Raw genomic sequence first — 16,336 nt, 5'->3', positions numbered from 1 at the left:
GAGTGGGAGGCCGGATTGGATGGAAAGGTCCTCGGAGATGGAAGAATTTGATGAAGAGGGGAAAGGCAGGCCAAACACCTTGTGGAAAGAGGGGATGAGTCCGGATTGGGAGCATGGAGGAATTGATCCGTGCTTTCTTCTTGGGGGTGCTGGAAACTATTCATTGCCGTGTTTCGCGAAGTCGTATTGCGAGTTTTGGGGGCGGACGGTGGTTCAGCATGATTTCCGTGTTCGTTACTCTCTCCAGTACACTCTTGACTACTCTATCTCCATCACTGTCTCACTATCTAGCCTATCTCATTCTCCATTCCTTGGGTCATTCTCAACTTCCGCGCAAGTATGATTCTGTTCATCGCTCTCTTCTCTCACGTTTGAGTCGCTCTCCCCATAGCCTCCTTCGGATTCTCCAGTCTCTATGGCATGCGCAGGCCACTGGAACATGAATTGCCGTCGGCCTCGAAAGCAGCAAGCGAGACATCTTTCTCGCCTAGCTCCTTGCGAAGGATCTCACCAGACAACTCCCGTAATGAGCTGCTTGGCTGTCAATCGTCTTGCCTGAGATGATAAGAGCCCCAGTTCTCTCTTAGCAGCCAGTTCGTTTGAAGCTGTCGAATTTGAGCTGGCCAACAGCTTGGGATATACTGTTCCTTCAGAGGCTTTGAGGGAGACGTGTAAGGATAAGACCTCTGCGCTGAGATGACCGAAGCTCTTCACAGATAGACTCTTGAACATCTACAGGTCAGTAACGAGCGTTACTAGAGTAAGAAAGACCATATGTGATTTGGAGGTACTTCAGGCTAATGTGCCACAGGGTAGCGGCATCTTTGATGTCTATTTGATACGCACGGACAGATGGCAATACCTAAATGGCCATATGATTGGTTCATTAATGTGTGTCAAGTTACTAGCGTCCTTATGCCACAGGCTTTTGCTACTATTTCTACGTAGAAACACCACTCCATAGAATCAGTGACCAATCCATTACCTTTGACCGGTGTCGTACCCTGCGCCGATGACGACCAATTCGTGCTAGCATGCTGTGGGGGACAGTGGGCACCAATCCAGACCGTGAACGACCGCAACCTCGCGCTATACTCAAAACTACAGCAGTTCGGCACATTGTGTGGGAGACCTTGATCCCCCCGTCATCTGTATCGTATGACAATCTTCAAACCTGTAAGTGTGCGAGTATTAACCTTCTCACTTCCTCGCCTTGGAACCAGCTACTCAGCTACGCGACAGTGACATCTAATGCTGTGCGAAGGCGACACAATCTTACCACCCCTCATCTTCGTCATCCTCAGCCTGCGCTTGCAGCTTCTCTTTACTTTTTGCTTGCTTCAGCTTCTCAATCTCCAGCTCAAGTTCCAATTGCCTGAGTTTATCACTGCCACCCTCAACCTTCCTGCTCTCATCAGCCCTTGTATCTCGATTGCCAGCACCGCGCCGAGCGGGAGCCGTCTTTCCGGATCGATTGTCGAAGTCCTGAGTCTCAGATCGCCCAACAATCATGGCTGGGTGGGTATCCTTCCGGATTTCGTCCCGCGCCGCTAGAACACTCCACGTATCTTCCGATATGTTGTGGACATCGCTGATGTAGTCATCAAAATGCGCGCTCGTCTGAGCTACGCGATTGAAATGTCGGGCACTGAGTAGCGGCCTTTCAAAGTTCTGGCCTTGTTTCTCCTCGTAGAAGTCCCAATTAGCAAGCGCCAACGCCGTCTGAAAAGCGTTTTTGATCTGCCGACCGTTCCAGTGGCGGGACGGGTTTTTTATGTTCTCGAGCCAGTGGTCTTCCGCGAATTTGCGGATCTCATCTTCGGAGAAATCGAGTTGGAGGCCGGAGTCTCGGAGACGCAAGAGGTTGCGCTCCCAGATGTTTAAAGTGGCCGATTGATCCAGCTTGGGGTAGTAGAGGCTGACGTGGATACGGGATCGGAACGCTTCGTCGAATTCACCGACACGGTTGGTGGTTAGGATGATGACGCCGGAGAAATATTCGAGGACTCGGAGGAAGACTGTGGGAAGCTTAGGAAAAACCACTACAATACAGCGTCAAATATAAAGGATGCAACATATACAAGCATAACAAAACAGCAAAACAAAAAACCAGGGAAAAAAACAAAAGCAAAAAAACAAACCAAAAAAACTAAAATACAAAAGAAACAACAAAAAGTAGTTTAAAATACCCCCTAAACATCTCTTATTTAAAAGAAAAAAAGCAATTAACATATAAAAGAGCTTATAATATCACTATAATATAAACGCTCAACATATAACCAAAAGCAGAAAATTAATAACAGCACCGCAAAATAATAAACAAAAACATATAATTCCGGGCAAGCTAAAAAAAGATAAACATCAACACCACAGACATACCGATTTTTAAAGAACAACGTCTATTATTCTTTAAGACAAATAAAACAAACGCCACAACCCCCAAAATCCCTAAGCTAAATAACCCACAATACAAAGACTAAAAAAAAAATATATATAACACAGAAGAAACATGTAACAAAAAGGAACTAGTAAATATCAGCAATTAACATATTATTTACTATATACTTTAGAAAAAGAATCGCCCATAATATAAGGTTCACAGAACGCTGTCTTTAATAAGAGCACGATTTAAAAAAAAACATCGCAGCCAGATATTTAAAAACTTCAATAATATTATATAAAGAGAAATATTATTAAAAAACAAAAAGAGAAAAAAGCCCAGAAAAAAAACAATCACAACCAGCAAAAATATTAAAAAAATCTCGATATATTTAAAAACCTTCAAAACAGAGAATCGATATTAACTAAATAAAAAAATCTAAGCCTATAAACTTATACCTATATTATTCTAAAATAAAAGATATTATATTATAAGGATAGAAAACGAACGGCGATCAAGTCTTAAAGACAGCTAAGATAAAAAAAAACTAAGAACAACCGCGGAAAAAAAAGAGATTATAAGAATCTACTAATAACGAGATCTTTATTAAAAGCATTTTCTTATAGCGTAAAAGCCACCGCTATTTTAAAACTCATAACTTTCGAGTTGTATTTTTTCTTCTAGTTTATTAACTTCTCTTATAATTAGTTATTTCTTATACTCTAAAAGAGCGATATATAGAACTCGCCATCTAAAAAACATTACGACCATATAATAAAGCAAATTCGTATTTATTATAATAAAAAGACAAAGCCCAACACGCGATATCTCTTTATAATATTTTCTTTAATTATACGCTATATAAACTCTCCCTTTAAAGAGCTCTATTTATTTATTACTAACTTTATTAATAGCATACTATAACACCCAGTCTTCTTCTATCTTTTAATAAGAATTGATATCTTAATTACGGAGCTAACATATCTCTTTTAGCTACGATCTAAGGTATATCATTATTCGACTACTTCGAATAGTCGGTATTACTTTATAAAGTACTCGAGGGTAGAAGAGAGAAAGGGATAGAATTTCGAAAAGACCGAGATTTATCGGAATTGCGCCTAGAAATATATAGACTAAATGTGATTTTCGATAGCTATTCTATTTAGAAATAACTCGTCGAACTCGGTAATATACTAAAGAGGCTTAATTCGAAGTCCGCTTATAAGCCTATTCTTCTAGAAAGTATTATTTAACTATATATTATTCCCATATCATTATATACGCTTATCTATATTCGTTATTAATTATCGTCTATTAATAGCATTTATATATTATTATTTCACCCTTAGCCACTTAGCTTATAGCGAAGTACTCTTTATAAAGCCCATTTGGCTTTATAACCAACTACCTTTCCCCAATATTAAGACCTGTTTATACGATGTTCCATTAGAGTTATAGCTTGAATAGCAACTAGAATCATAGCCTATGCTTTAGATTTGAAGCCGATGTCTACTCTCTTATTAAGACGATGTTATTATACCATTTCGAGGTACAATGTTACCTTTATAGTCCGGCTTTAAATCATAGATAATAAGACACCGGCACCGGTATCGGTAGACACTATGGGAGCAGGCTCGTTTAGGCAATAATGAGAGTAATAGGAGTATTAATGATAGCTAAAGCCTTTATAGCAGTAGCAGTAGGTATCTCGGCCATAGTGATGTGGAATAATAGGAATTCAATGGTTTTACGGAAAGACAATTTTGCGACGATTCTGACTCAGCCTCAGAAACAGGGTTACAGAACGGAACCGTACACATATTCTACTTGTTTTGGAAATATCCAAGCGTATTTTCAAGCCTTGTTTTCATTAGCCAAGTGGTGGCGTTATTTAGTGGAAATAAGTAGGGGTTATTTCCAAAATATGTGTTCAGAAGGGGCCCTTAGCATGTGTACGAGACTGATTGTTCCCATACACTGAAGCTGACCTGAGACGAGACCGTTCCTTGTGATGTCACCCTTCTCTCTTTTCGCCAGAAAAACATCTGCTTCGTCCAGAAGTAGAACACATCTCCATCTGTGTGCCAGCGCGCAATACTCCTGAAGCGTTTCCTCGGCTTCTTTGACATCTGTGCTGACATCACCACATGTTATCGGTAGCAGTGGTCTTTGGAGCTGAGCCGCCATGCACTCGGCTGTGGATGTCTTTCCCACTCCGGGAGCACCGTGAAGAAGTATGATAAGGCCTTTGCCCTTTCCTTTGACGACATCCATTTGAAACTCATCGCCATTCTCCTCTCCTCTACCAGCTGTCCGCTTCGGATCTCTGACCTGGTTCTTGACAATGGCTTGAAGAAGCTTTTTATGGCCTCGTGGCAGTATCAAGTCCTTGTACCCAGCGGCCGTCATTCGCACTTGATCCGGAGTTATGTCATAGACTGAATCGATGTTGAGTGGGAGCCACTTTCGATTCAGCATGGCATATCCATAGACTCGAAAAGGAAGCAACATAACATAATCGTCTGAGAGAGAGGGTTCGAGAATGCTTCGGTACCTGAGTAGCCTGGTGGATCCGCCGAAATCTCGTCGACGGTCTACATCAATGATGGAGTCATCGAACACGTCTGTCATTGAACGTTCGTCTCTCTTGGCGGGCAAAGGGTCAAATACTTCTCTCCAGTCGGCTGTAGTTTGTACGCTGATGACTCCACCATTGATTTTAATTGTCTTGTGGAGAGTTTTCCGATAATGTGCCACGGCAGCGGCTTGGTCTATCATGACCTCACTGTTGACCTAATCGGTATCACATTAGTAGCAAAATACTAAGATGAAAGAGGTGTAGTGGGTAACGGAGGGCCCAAGTACCTCTTGCTCGTGGATGGTGTAATCCCCGTAGTGGTAGTCCGAATCCCAGAGTTCTCTGCTCTCTCGCAGCGTCGTACCTGAGTATCGTTTATGAGCTCTACTTGCAAGCTGCGTGAAACGTCGTCCTCTTTCGACCATTGTTTGGTAGACCTTTCTGTATTGCAGATGAAAAAATGACAGGCATACTTCGAGTGCGTCCACTTTCCGTTTACCACTGTATTGTGGAATAACCAGTCTCATGGGTTTTGGTCCTAGTCTGTCACCATCAAAGTCAACGGAAAAGCAGTCAATAATGAAAGGCGTCACGTATGAATACGAGCCCCGGATGTTGTCGCAGACGTTTTCTTCGGTCTCTGACTCCCTGTCCCATTACGATTTCGGACTGCATAAATTTTCGACTTGTTGGCGGGGTCAAGAATTGGTCGTCCACCAGTGACATGAAGAACGCGATAAGCTTGGCAAGTCTTACTTTCCTCTGGAGATGTCGTTGAATAAACTAAGTCACCTGGCCTGTAAAGCAGCCACAGATGCTCAAAGGCCACCTCCTTGAGAGTTTGGTCGGCAACCTGACGCTTCACATCGAAAATATCTTGCATATCCGTATCCATAAACTCCACGAGACAACGGAGGTGGTCCCTTTCAACTTTCGCGCTCGATGCATCCATAGCATGCGGTGCTAATTCCGCAGCTCCTGCCATTAATTCTTCTCCCTCTCGCATGGGCTTTGCACCTGGAATACTGACTTCGCTGTTGGGCTGGCTAGTGTCTATCTGATCAGACAGCCGTGATCCTGCTTCGAACTGATCGAAAATCACTTCAACGTCCTGCAGAGTCTGTCTTATTTCCGTCTCATAAGCAACGAGGTATTTGAATGGGCGCAGCCAGACGTTGCGGTCTTCTGGAAAATCCATACCAGTGCAATCGTTTAGTAAGTTGAGAAGAATCTTCGAGTTGATGGCAAGACGGTATGCATTCTCAAATGGAGGGTCTTCTTCCAGGATCGAATTGCCACTACCAAGCGTGTCATTGTTTCTCGTGCTCCTTCGCTTGGTTGAACCTCGCCGTGGTCTGCCATGCCCATTTGAAGAAACAATGAGAGCTGGTAGGCTCCGAATGATCCCACCTTTGTTCTTGACTCCTCGCCATTCCCAAGGATGGACTCTGAGAGCCCTGGCTTCCTGTACGTGCATGTCCTTCTCACCCACTTCGAATTCCCGAGCAGTGTGATATTTTTCGGCCACGCCTAGTTCGGAGCTGCAATGATATGAAACGTCAGCAGCCTCATTGGTGGTAAAGGGAGGGGGGGAAAAGCTGGCGAGAGCGTATACATCTGTGTGGACTTTAGTCTGCTCAATTCGCTCTCAACGATGCCCAGGTGTGTTTTTAGAATTGTTGCATATTCGTTGTAGTGCGGGTTTGTATTCTCCGGACGCTCATGGTGATGTGAGCCATGAATATCTCCATCCTTAGGCATTGAGTCTGAGGCGTGTGTATCTCGGCCGTTTTTGGGGTCGGCACCGAAGGGAAGGGACATGGTAGAAGGCCTCAAAGTCTCAGGCTGTTCAGGTTCTTGGGAGCGACAACCATTGCAACCTTTTCTCAGCCTCGTAACGCCACGCAATCGAAAGGCAGGATGCTTCCAAGGACTGTGAAAGGATGGTCACCCTTAATGAACAAAAGATAAGGCTGACGAGGCTGACGAAGTGCCACGGCATTGCCATCCCAGCACGTAAGCCGGCGGGAAACATGAAACAGCGGAACAAGCAGGTGGGGCGTGATTAGCAGACGTAAAAACCTCACTACCGCAACATCTTCGAACGCTTTAACAAACTTGATCCCGATGGGCGAGTATGCAGGTAGCGCAGGGAAGCTTTGCGGGAAGAGTGCTGACGACGTCTCATGGGAGCCACGCCAGGGTCGAATACAGAGTGTGAATGTAACACTGCGATGCATGACGAATTCCATAATAGTGGTGCAGTATGTCGTACGCGGAAGGATGCATAAAAACGAGAATGTCGTATGTTTAGTCAGCAGAAGAGAAGGATGTATTGGATACCAAATTCCCCACAAGATATGCTATTATCGTATGCAGGTACCTTTGGAGTTCTTGGCATTGAGAAAATTTTGCCCTCCTTGGGTACCTGTTGCACCCCGCTTCAATAAAAAGGGACGGTAACACAAGTAGATGCATGATAGCTTTGGTAAGTATTGGATAAACGTACACTCGAATCGTTTTGATTTCATGAGATTGAGATCTCTTCAGGGCTTAGATCAACTTTTGATGTTCATTTGCTTAACTCTCAAGTCTAAGTATCTTTCCTTGTGTTGGGCCATGTTCAGCTCGTCGCACCTCCTGCGGAAATTGGTTTACACTTTGGACCCTGCGCGGCATGGTCACTGCACGCAGACTAAAAGAATAGTCTGGTTGACTTTGAGCCAATGAACAGAGGCCTTTGAAATGGCTAATGCGTAGGCTAAGAAAGCAGGGCGTTTTGTAATCCCCCAACTTAAGCTGCTGCACCTATACAAGAAGTGGGGTTTTATGAGGGCCACGAGCAAGACAAAACTCTGACTCTTGGACGCCCTCAGTCTTTCGAAAACGCCCGCTGGAAACAACAAATTTCACCTCCTGCGTATGGCATCTGCAATGGAAGACGATACTTCCACGAACCCTGCTGGCGTTACACCACCTCGGCTGTACGGCATTGTTGGTGCTTATATACAGAAGCAGTTGCCTCGAGATATCCACCCTGCTTATAAAGCACTGAGAGATCATGGTGAAGTAGTTACTATATCCCCACAGCTACGTTCAACCGAAGAGACGACGTTGCCTTCGCTGGCCGAGCAGGATCAGGGAATCAGAATCGACCAAGTCAGTGGAAACAAGGACGACGTCAATGATGAAGATGGTCTTCCACTGTACGTTGTATCTCGAGGTAGATGTCATTTCATGGCTGACTCGGTAAAGGGAAGAATTGTACAAAGACGCTGCGAGTGAAAAACGACTCTTCAAAGCGGCCATTGAAGCGTACGAGAAAACAACCAAGGACTCAAAGTACATGACGAACATCATAAGCGATGCGACGCATACATGGGAGGATGTTCTTGCGGAAGTAAACGCTGCATCCGAGCGCTACAACGATGTCTCTGGCTTTTGGGGAAAGATTCGCAAAGGCCTTCGTAGCTTTGGCGCCAACAATCAAGTGTTTGACGCCTGGACAGGCCTTCTACCAACTCAATCACAGTACCTTTCTATACTATGTGGGGGTCTAAAGCTTATATTCAGTGTTTGTGTCAGCACAATCCTCAATCCACATCTGCTGACTGTCAATAGGCTGCGGCGCGCTTGCAGGACCTTCGTAACGGTATCTGCGAAGCCTTAGCGGAGATTCCAATTTTACTCGCGAGCACACATAGAGCACTGGGCGCCTTCAAAAAGTCCAAAAAACTTCATCAATGCAGCGCCGCTCTCTATTCCGCCACGATAAGTGCGCTACGCCACATTGTTGACTGGTACAAGGAGAAAGCTATAAGTAAGACCTGCTATGCGTATAGATTAGATAGGGACGTGACTAACTCTATGCTCAGAGAAGTTCTCCAAAAGTATTCTCAAGCAGAGCTCCTACGAACAGCAATCGAGCGATTTGATTAAAGCCATCAGAATCCACGCTCAGAATTTCGATGATTGTGCGAGACTTTGCGCATACGAGACCATAGTACACACGAATCAGACAGTCGGGTCTCATTACAAAGATTCGCGGAAAAATTACCTGGACATTGCGGGACAATTGGATCGTTTCAAGATTGACTCATTTCGGCAGAATAATCTGCTGGGCAATATTGTCGTGACCGAAGCTGGGAATACGCAGCAAATGATGGGGGTGATGGCGAGCAGGTTCAACGAGGTGTCAGCAACTATGATGAAGGAGATGAAAGAGACTATTGTGAAAGAGACGCTCGTGAACTTTCTTTCCAGCAGCAATATGATGGACTTCAGGACACAAGACGGTCAGTTCCGGTTGTAGATCTCCCTTTAACCCAGCTGATTTCACTCAGTGAGAGGGCCAATGCTTCCTGTACGCAAAGTAGCACCGGAATCCCAATTGCTCCGAGGTATGCTCCACTGTGCGATTATTGGTATCCAAGCTGACCCGTCCTACAGAGGGTCGACGTTATCGGCAGCAGCTCTTGACTGGGCTCGAATACGAAGATTCCGTGCTTGAACAGGATGTACAGGGCAAACTTCAAACAATCTGGACATCCCCGAGGCAAGACCAGGACCGCGTGGTGGCAATCATGCGCTCCCATAAGCTACACAAGTGGATCACAACCACTGATTCTTCAACTTTGCTCATCAACGCCAACCACAAAGGGTCCGCAAGGCAGCAACCCACGTCCTTCATCTGCGCAAAGCTCGTTGATTCCATCATGCCTTCTTCCACTAACGCGCAGCCAGAATCTCGAATGACCCTCCCCCTTGCCTTCTTCTGCGGCGAACACCTACAGAAAGATGACCCAGACTGTGGACCAGACGGCATGATGAGGAGTCTGCTCGCACAACTCCTTCTCGCTTATCGCGACTTTGATCTCCGCACCGTTCAACGAATGCAAAATTTGAACTACGACGACGTGAACGATCTATGCGATGTCTTTGACCTGCTCATCGCGCAACTCCCGCGTTATGTCGTGGTCTTCTGCGTTGTTGACGCTATCAGCTTCTACGAAGACAACCCCACAGTGTGCGAAGAGGCTACGACAGTGGTACAAGCCCTGGTGGATGTTGTGGAGCGAACAAAGGAACACGGGTGTGCGTTCAAGTTGCTTTTGATGAGTCCGTGGAACAGTCGCGTGTTTTATAAGAATATGCTGGATCAAGAAGGGGATGTGGTTTGGATGCCGGCAAAGGTGCCTGCGCAGGGCGGTTTTACCGCGATGAAGTGGAGTGCTAGTGTCGATTCAAATCTGGTAGTAACAGATTCAAGACTAGGGAGTGAGTGACTGGGGGAATGTATCTAGAGGGTGAGGGCGAGGCATGGATTAGAGACTTGACATCGAGGAGGAAGGGAAAGGATGGAAGGAAAAAGGGGAACCGCAGGCGCACATCATCATATATACAATATGGAGTTACAACCCAGTCACCACTTATACCGTGAAAGCGTCTTTCGATACCCTAGATTTAGCAACTCTACTTCTTTTCCAGGGCTTCTCAGTTTTCAGCAACGCCACCAAGGCTCTCAAGTTTGCCCAAGAACCGTGCAAGTAGGCCCAAAGTAGAATGAGAGCTCCTGGGGCATGAAGAAAACAGGCACTGTGAAGATGTTATTATCGATTTAGACTTGTAGCTTACGAGATTCACCAAGAATAGAGATGTTTGTACGCGTGAAGTGACGAAGATCAAACGCAGGTGTGCCGCCACAATCCGGTAACAATAACAGAACACAAGCTGATAAAGTTGTTAGGGAATCCATGACTGGCCAAGGATGCAATAAAAGTCCAGCGATGTCACTATCGCCATGAAACCCCCCAAACCAAAGCCAGCTCGCCAAATTCTGCCGCCGCGAAGCAGTTGCAGTCCGCTACGATTGTTGTGGAAGAGAAGAAGACTGCAAAGGATGATCCACGTCTTCGGCGAACAGCGCCTTCACAGGTTCCACCGCCCAGTCACTTCTACGTAGCATGTGCAACCTCTCGCCCCTTTGGTGGGTCCGGAGCGATGGTAGGCTCACCCATCCTCCGGAACCGACCCGGAACAGCAGGGTAGACGTTCAACCATGCCGAAGAAATGAAGTCCTGGTAACAGGGACGGTATGGATTCGGAAGGGCGAACGCAATACAGTGTGATACATCCTCCTAGACCTTGGTTTGCGGTCACGCGGGGAAGAGGAGCCTCCCCTTTTCCTCTCCCCAAAGGGGTTTGTATAGTTTCATCTTGAATTTTCGAATACTATGCTGCATATGGCATTCCAAAAGTTAGAGATGGGTGAGAAAAATTCTCACATTTTGGACTTGAGTATCGAAGGCTATGGATCCACCGACGCACTGGCAAGCCTTGTGTTCACTGTCATGCTCAAAGGTTGAGATGACCGTTAGCTTGACCTCTATCCTATAAACGGGGGAATCGCATACTGCAAGGCCGAAATCCACCAAATCCCCTGTGCCATACGGAGAATCCCCTAGGAGACCGCTTGCGGCTTGCCTTTTCGGTAGCGCGTACAAATCCCACTGCTTGGATCTTAAGAATGTTGGTTCCTCTCGAGCATTGTGTACTTGGGCCTGGCTTCCCGAATGGATGGAAATGTAGAGATAGTTTCCCTAGGGACCAAGTAGACAGGTTCACTACGTGACTAGCTGACATCGATGATGAAACGTTTGAAGGTCGATCATAGAATCACTGGACTACCGGATGAGAGCGTTTACGGCTGCCTAGCCTTTGAACTTGGAGGGGAAAATGATATCAATCATCGCGTGATATTTACGTACTATCTGATAAGTCGAGCTCCTTCCCTCGTATGATACCGCGCCTGGGGCGTTCAAGTCAAATGCTTCAAATCTAGAAGGACGTATCGAGCCGCGTCTCCTCATAAAACGTATCCCGAAGGGGGAAGCCATACCCCCCACTCTCCACTTCACGATTGGAATTGATCGGTCCGGGGCGCAACTGGTGCGTAGCGGTCGCTTGTGAAATCGTTGCATCGTACTCTTCCATCTCTGTGTACTCGCCTTTGACGTGTGCCTTGGAAATACGGGAATTGTTCAGGGTTCTCGGTGTTCTAGCCATAGACACTGTAGGAGACGTCAAACAGGGTCTCGCATTTCTCCCCGTATTCGCAGAGCCGGAAGATGATGAAGACTTGGATCCGAGCGAGAACGCTCGATACAATATGGGACCGGCGTGTCGGAAGAATCTGGGCAGGACGGGAAGGCAGCTGATAATGATTCCGGTTGCGACCTCGGCCAGAGTCCAAAGGCCCATCAGGATCATGTTATAGCTGACGTCCGGCTCTTTCACAACTTTCCAGGTGTAGTATGTCCGTAAGACGGACGTCACACAAGCACTGAACGTATTCACATATCAGCACTTTTGTCTCTGAACGCACGCGCGAGGGTGGTTGATCAGGAGCATGTCGATGGTGGAACAAAAACGGGCCTAGAAGCGGCAAAGTAAAGGGACGGCAAAGGGGTTTGGATGTAGCTACTCACAAGGAACCCGTTGCAAATATCCCAATCGTGGTCAATTTACTCTTCAGCGGAATCTGGAGTCTCCATAGACAAGGCATGGGCAGGATCAAAATAGTGATGTCGGAGACAGCATTAAACGTGCCGCTGGCCAGACTCCACACGCCAGAGCTATAGCAATGGCCGTTGGATAACCACGGCTGCCATATCTTTCTGCGGGGATTACACAGACCAATGGTAAATGCAACATCCAGTAGATAGAAGAGAAAAAGGCTCCAGATAACAACATGGGTCGTAAGGAACATGGCCATGTTGCTTTTTCGAGTAGGGACAAAGATGCGCAGGTATTGGAGGAGGATCGAGAGCTTGATAAAGAACACGGTGAAACTGTACATGATTGAATGAACATGGACATCCTGGACTTGTAGTCAGCCTTCCGTGCTTGTAGTCTTGAAGCTAGACTAGTACATAAAGTAGTCTTGAAAACGTTTTCAATTGTATGTCCCACATGTGAACTCCACGTCCATCTTTGTTAGCCATTCTTGACGGTACAGCTTGTCCAATCTGGAATATCTACAATCTTCAGTGCTTGTGGCAACCCAATGCTTTGGTATAAGCTTACCCATCCTAGTATGATCGCATCTGAAAGCTGTCAGCCTAGGTATACTTGGGGAGGAAACAAGACTTCGACAAGCTTACAATCTTCGTAGTCCCAAGACCGAATGAGGAAGAGCTTGGTATAGATCCGCATCAATACAGCAAAGCCTGCAAATACCAAACACAATGTCAAGGTCAAGATGAATAGACCGTTTAAATTGGCAGGATTATCAAAGTCAGGCCTAACCCCGGGAGGTGGCGGTCCAGCTGGTCCATTCAGAAGTGCTTCAAGCTGCTGAGGCGACAGTTGAGCTGCCGGCCCTGACATTGTGTCTTATGGCAAGGAGTAGAAAAGAATAGAGTCCTCCTGTGTGCGGCCACGACACTTTCTGGGAAGGCACAACCACGAAGAAACCGTCAGGCTGAGACGTTGTCTGTCCAATATAAGCTGCAGGGCACAAACAAGAGTGTGCAGGCAGACACACCAATTTTCGCCATGGAGACCCACCTTTAGATCCTTTCGGCTTGAGGAACCCGGTCAGCAAAGATTGACCCGTTTGCCCGCATACGGCGAAGTAAGGCTGTTAATATTCATGAAGAAAGTCATGCTAAATTGATATCGTACATTGCCATGTACACGCATTGCACTGATATTCCTTATCATGTAGCACCACCATCACAGACAGGATGGTGGGAAGGCCTGTATTCACGCATCGACCTCGATCCTAAGTGGTCGTCCACATATCAAAGTCTTCAGCCTCGCGAGGGAAATAGTCAGCTTTCCCTACGTTCCGTGGTCTACGCATCGGGGCCAGTGATCTGCGGGAAGAAGATGAAAGGACTGGAAATGACGTGCCAAAGTCGGTTTCGGTTACAACGATGACTGCATGGTGGCTTATGCGGGCATCGGGCACAGCGTTGGGGCAGTGTTAACAGCAATCTGTTTTATTATTCGTCAAACACGAGACTTGGCAAACTCGTATTTTTTCAAGTCTCATTTGAGGAGTCCTTCTCGTGATCCTGATAGTGGGGTGGCACTCTCCATGTAGGCATAAGGCGTGTGCGAATGCTTTAGGAGACAGGTAGGCGTGCACATCATTGTTACTCCTAGACAACCTGTTCACACGATCCTGTAGAACCCTTTCCAATGAATCGAATGGCTGTCGTTGAAGACGGACCTGCTTGGGGCTATCTACTGTCGTCGGCGACCTTTTAGCAGCTCGGGCGGCCCGATCGGCCCTTCCAGCCCCTTGCGCTACTCTAGCGGTCAGCCCTTACGGCGCAAGCTGCTCCTACCTAAGCTAGGTAGGAGGGCTTACAGTTCGGCAGTGTTGAAAAAAAGTTCGCCGAGGGCGAGTAGATCCTGAGTACATGTGCCTCGTTTCGGGTGAAATGGATACAGTCAGCATATGCTAACACCTCTTCGGAGATGGAAAAAAGAATTACCCAGTTTAGCGGAGGAGGTCCAATGCCTCCCCGCCCCCTTCAGCTCCGGAAGCATACGCAGCCTCCAAACGAGCTGTGGTTCCCATGAAGGCAATGTGCTTCAGCGAATCTACACGGCGTGATAGCGTCGATCTATGCATCAGTGTCAAATCCTGAAGTCGAGACTGTCTCCGTCCTATCCTTTGAATGTTGCTCGAAGAAAATGAGGTTACGAGGTTCGATGTGATTGATACTTGATATTTGTACGCTCGTGTCGAACTTGAACTCATCGTAATTTACTTGAAGATTCTACTATCGATAGCAAAAGATGTGCATTGAAGTTTGTTGATCTATACGGAAATACAACGAACATGTTGTTTGCCCTACTCTGCATCTAGATGTGCCACAGGCGCTACGTCATCCACTTGTATGCCACCGCGTTTTTTCTCTTTGCTGTCGTGGAAGGGCAATGTCCATCCCCCTTCGCTTTCTGGCGTCGCCAGCCATAACCTCATCAGATGCCGTCTCGGCGCGGGTGGCGCATGATCTTTATATGCGGTCCTCGCATGCAGTACATGCTCATTCGACAAGAATTGTATGTCCCCAACTTCGAGGATCATGTGTAGCGCGAGCCGATTGCAGGTGGCTTCGAGGACGTCGGCGGCTTCGAGCTGGGCAGGAGACAGAGGAGGTATGACGCCGGCGGTGGAAAAGCGCTCTAAGGAACGGATAAAGTAGGGATCGTATCTGTAACAGGCGTTAGGAAGATTTGCTGGTAAGACATGAAAGGAGTATGCCTTACTTGCAATATACCCGCCCTTTTCCTCCAGATTCCAGGTAGAAGACGCTTGCTCGGATGTAAGGATCCTCGCCTTCGCTGACTTCGCCCTTGCGGTCGAAATACCATATTGGTTCTGTCAAGGTCTTGAGCACATCGGGTCTTTCTCTTCGCAAGACATTATAGACATGGTGCACGGAAGTGATGTCAGACTCTCCGCCTTCGAGAGCTCGCGCAATGCAGAGTAGGCCCACCAGATCCGAGTCGTCTGCATGAAAGAACTGGCTGCCATGGTGTCAGTCGTTTATACGACAAGAGACCCTTCGACCGGCAGTGGACATACCGTGCGTTCGTCCGATATATCCTGACTTTGTCAATCTGCTTTGCATCGTCTCCCAGATCTTTCACATGTCCAAGAACATGGCCCTTCCCATTTTGACTGACAAAGTATCCCAAGTATGTCCCCAGCCCCATATATGCGATAGCTGACTTGTGATTTCCCCACTTCTCCACGGGGAAGCCCTTGAATAGTATGAAGCCTTTGCCATTGAGGAGTTCGTTGCGCATGGACTCGAGAAACTTGGAGAGACGAGGAAGCTGGAAGTTGTCCTAAGGCTTTGTCAGCTTTCGTTGTCGTCATATATGTCTAGGATAGCAACCTTTGATATTCCTGTCAATGGAATGCCGGCATTCGTGAAACTGTCGGCAGCTTCACTCATCTCTGCAATCTCCTCGTCTGTGAACCAGTGCGTCCATCGTTCAGGGTTATCCTTGTAGTCATCTGCGTCCCAGACTGTGGGGCCAGTAATCTCATGGGGGAAGTCTTGGTAGGGACTGAGCTGATGGTACAGAGGGGGATGTTGGCCAGAGGTCTTGATGCCATCAGGGAAGATGGACCGCGGCACGTGCTTGTCAACGGTAGAAGTCTGGTGTGGAAAGGTCGCTGTCAGTCCTGGTGCCATGATTGAATGAGTACTTCGGCTCGAGGGAATGGTGTAGGAGCTGGTAATGGGTGGGGAGCAGGGTAGGAAGAAGGATAGATCGAGTTGTTAACAGCAGCAATGGCATATTTGTGTATTCACGCAAACCCCTCCTTCCCCACCAACAGCGAGGGA

The 16,336-nt window shown here is 46.9% G+C and overlaps 5 protein-coding genes across 5 annotated transcripts; 1 reads left to right on the top strand and 4 right to left on the bottom strand.

The window, feature by feature from the left end:
- Positions 1-1,275: 1,275 nt before the first annotated feature.
- On the bottom strand, positions 1,276-5,383 carry HO173_007519 (uncharacterized protein; the record flags this gene model as incomplete). Its single annotated transcript, XM_037309422.1, has 3 exons — positions 1,276-2,018; positions 4,369-5,173; positions 5,246-5,383. 3 exons carry the CDS (start codon positions 5,381-5,383, stop codon positions 1,276-1,278), a joined length of 1,686 nt encoding a protein of 561 aa, XP_037163501.1.
- A 164-nt stretch (positions 5,384-5,547) lies between these two features.
- On the bottom strand, positions 5,548-6,779 carry HO173_007518 (uncharacterized protein; the record flags this gene model as incomplete). Its single annotated transcript, XM_037309421.1, has 2 exons — positions 5,548-6,499; positions 6,574-6,779. The coding sequence occupies 2 exons, from the start codon at positions 6,777-6,779 to the stop codon at positions 5,548-5,550; spliced, it is 1,158 nt and encodes a 385-aa protein (XP_037163500.1).
- Positions 6,780-7,892: 1,113 nt separating this feature from the next.
- Positions 7,893-10,243, top strand: HO173_007517 (uncharacterized protein; the record flags this gene model as incomplete). Its single annotated transcript, XM_037309420.1, has 6 exons — positions 7,893-8,164; positions 8,214-8,532; positions 8,580-8,778; positions 8,834-9,253; positions 9,302-9,358; positions 9,408-10,243. 6 exons carry the CDS (start codon positions 7,893-7,895, stop codon positions 10,241-10,243), a joined length of 2,103 nt encoding a protein of 700 aa, XP_037163499.1.
- A 1,552-nt stretch (positions 10,244-11,795) lies between these two features.
- HO173_007516 (uncharacterized protein) lies at positions 11,796-13,346 on the bottom strand (the record flags this gene model as incomplete). The annotated part of the gene is made up of 5 exons (XM_037309419.1): positions 11,796-12,300; positions 12,446-12,837; positions 12,890-12,994; positions 13,044-13,063; positions 13,121-13,346. 5 exons carry the CDS (start codon positions 13,344-13,346, stop codon positions 11,796-11,798), a joined length of 1,248 nt encoding a protein of 415 aa, XP_037163498.1.
- Positions 13,347-14,826: 1,480 nt separating this feature from the next.
- On the bottom strand, positions 14,827-16,183 carry HO173_007515 (uncharacterized protein; the record flags this gene model as incomplete). The annotated part of the gene is made up of 4 exons (XM_037309418.1): positions 14,827-15,190; positions 15,246-15,506; positions 15,565-15,830; positions 15,881-16,183. The coding sequence occupies 4 exons, from the start codon at positions 16,181-16,183 to the stop codon at positions 14,827-14,829; spliced, it is 1,194 nt and encodes a 397-aa protein (XP_037163497.1).
- Positions 16,184-16,336: the final 153 nt, after the last annotated feature.

This window comes from Letharia columbiana (genome assembly GCF_014066305.1).
Source record: "Letharia columbiana isolate WasteWater2 chromosome Unknown Sc0000025_s0, whole genome shotgun sequence".
Lineage (NCBI taxonomy): Eukaryota > Fungi > Ascomycota > Lecanoromycetes > Lecanorales > Parmeliaceae > Letharia > Letharia columbiana.
Note: the sequence above shows the minus strand (reverse complement) of the source record. Positions and strands in the feature narration are given on the sequence as shown.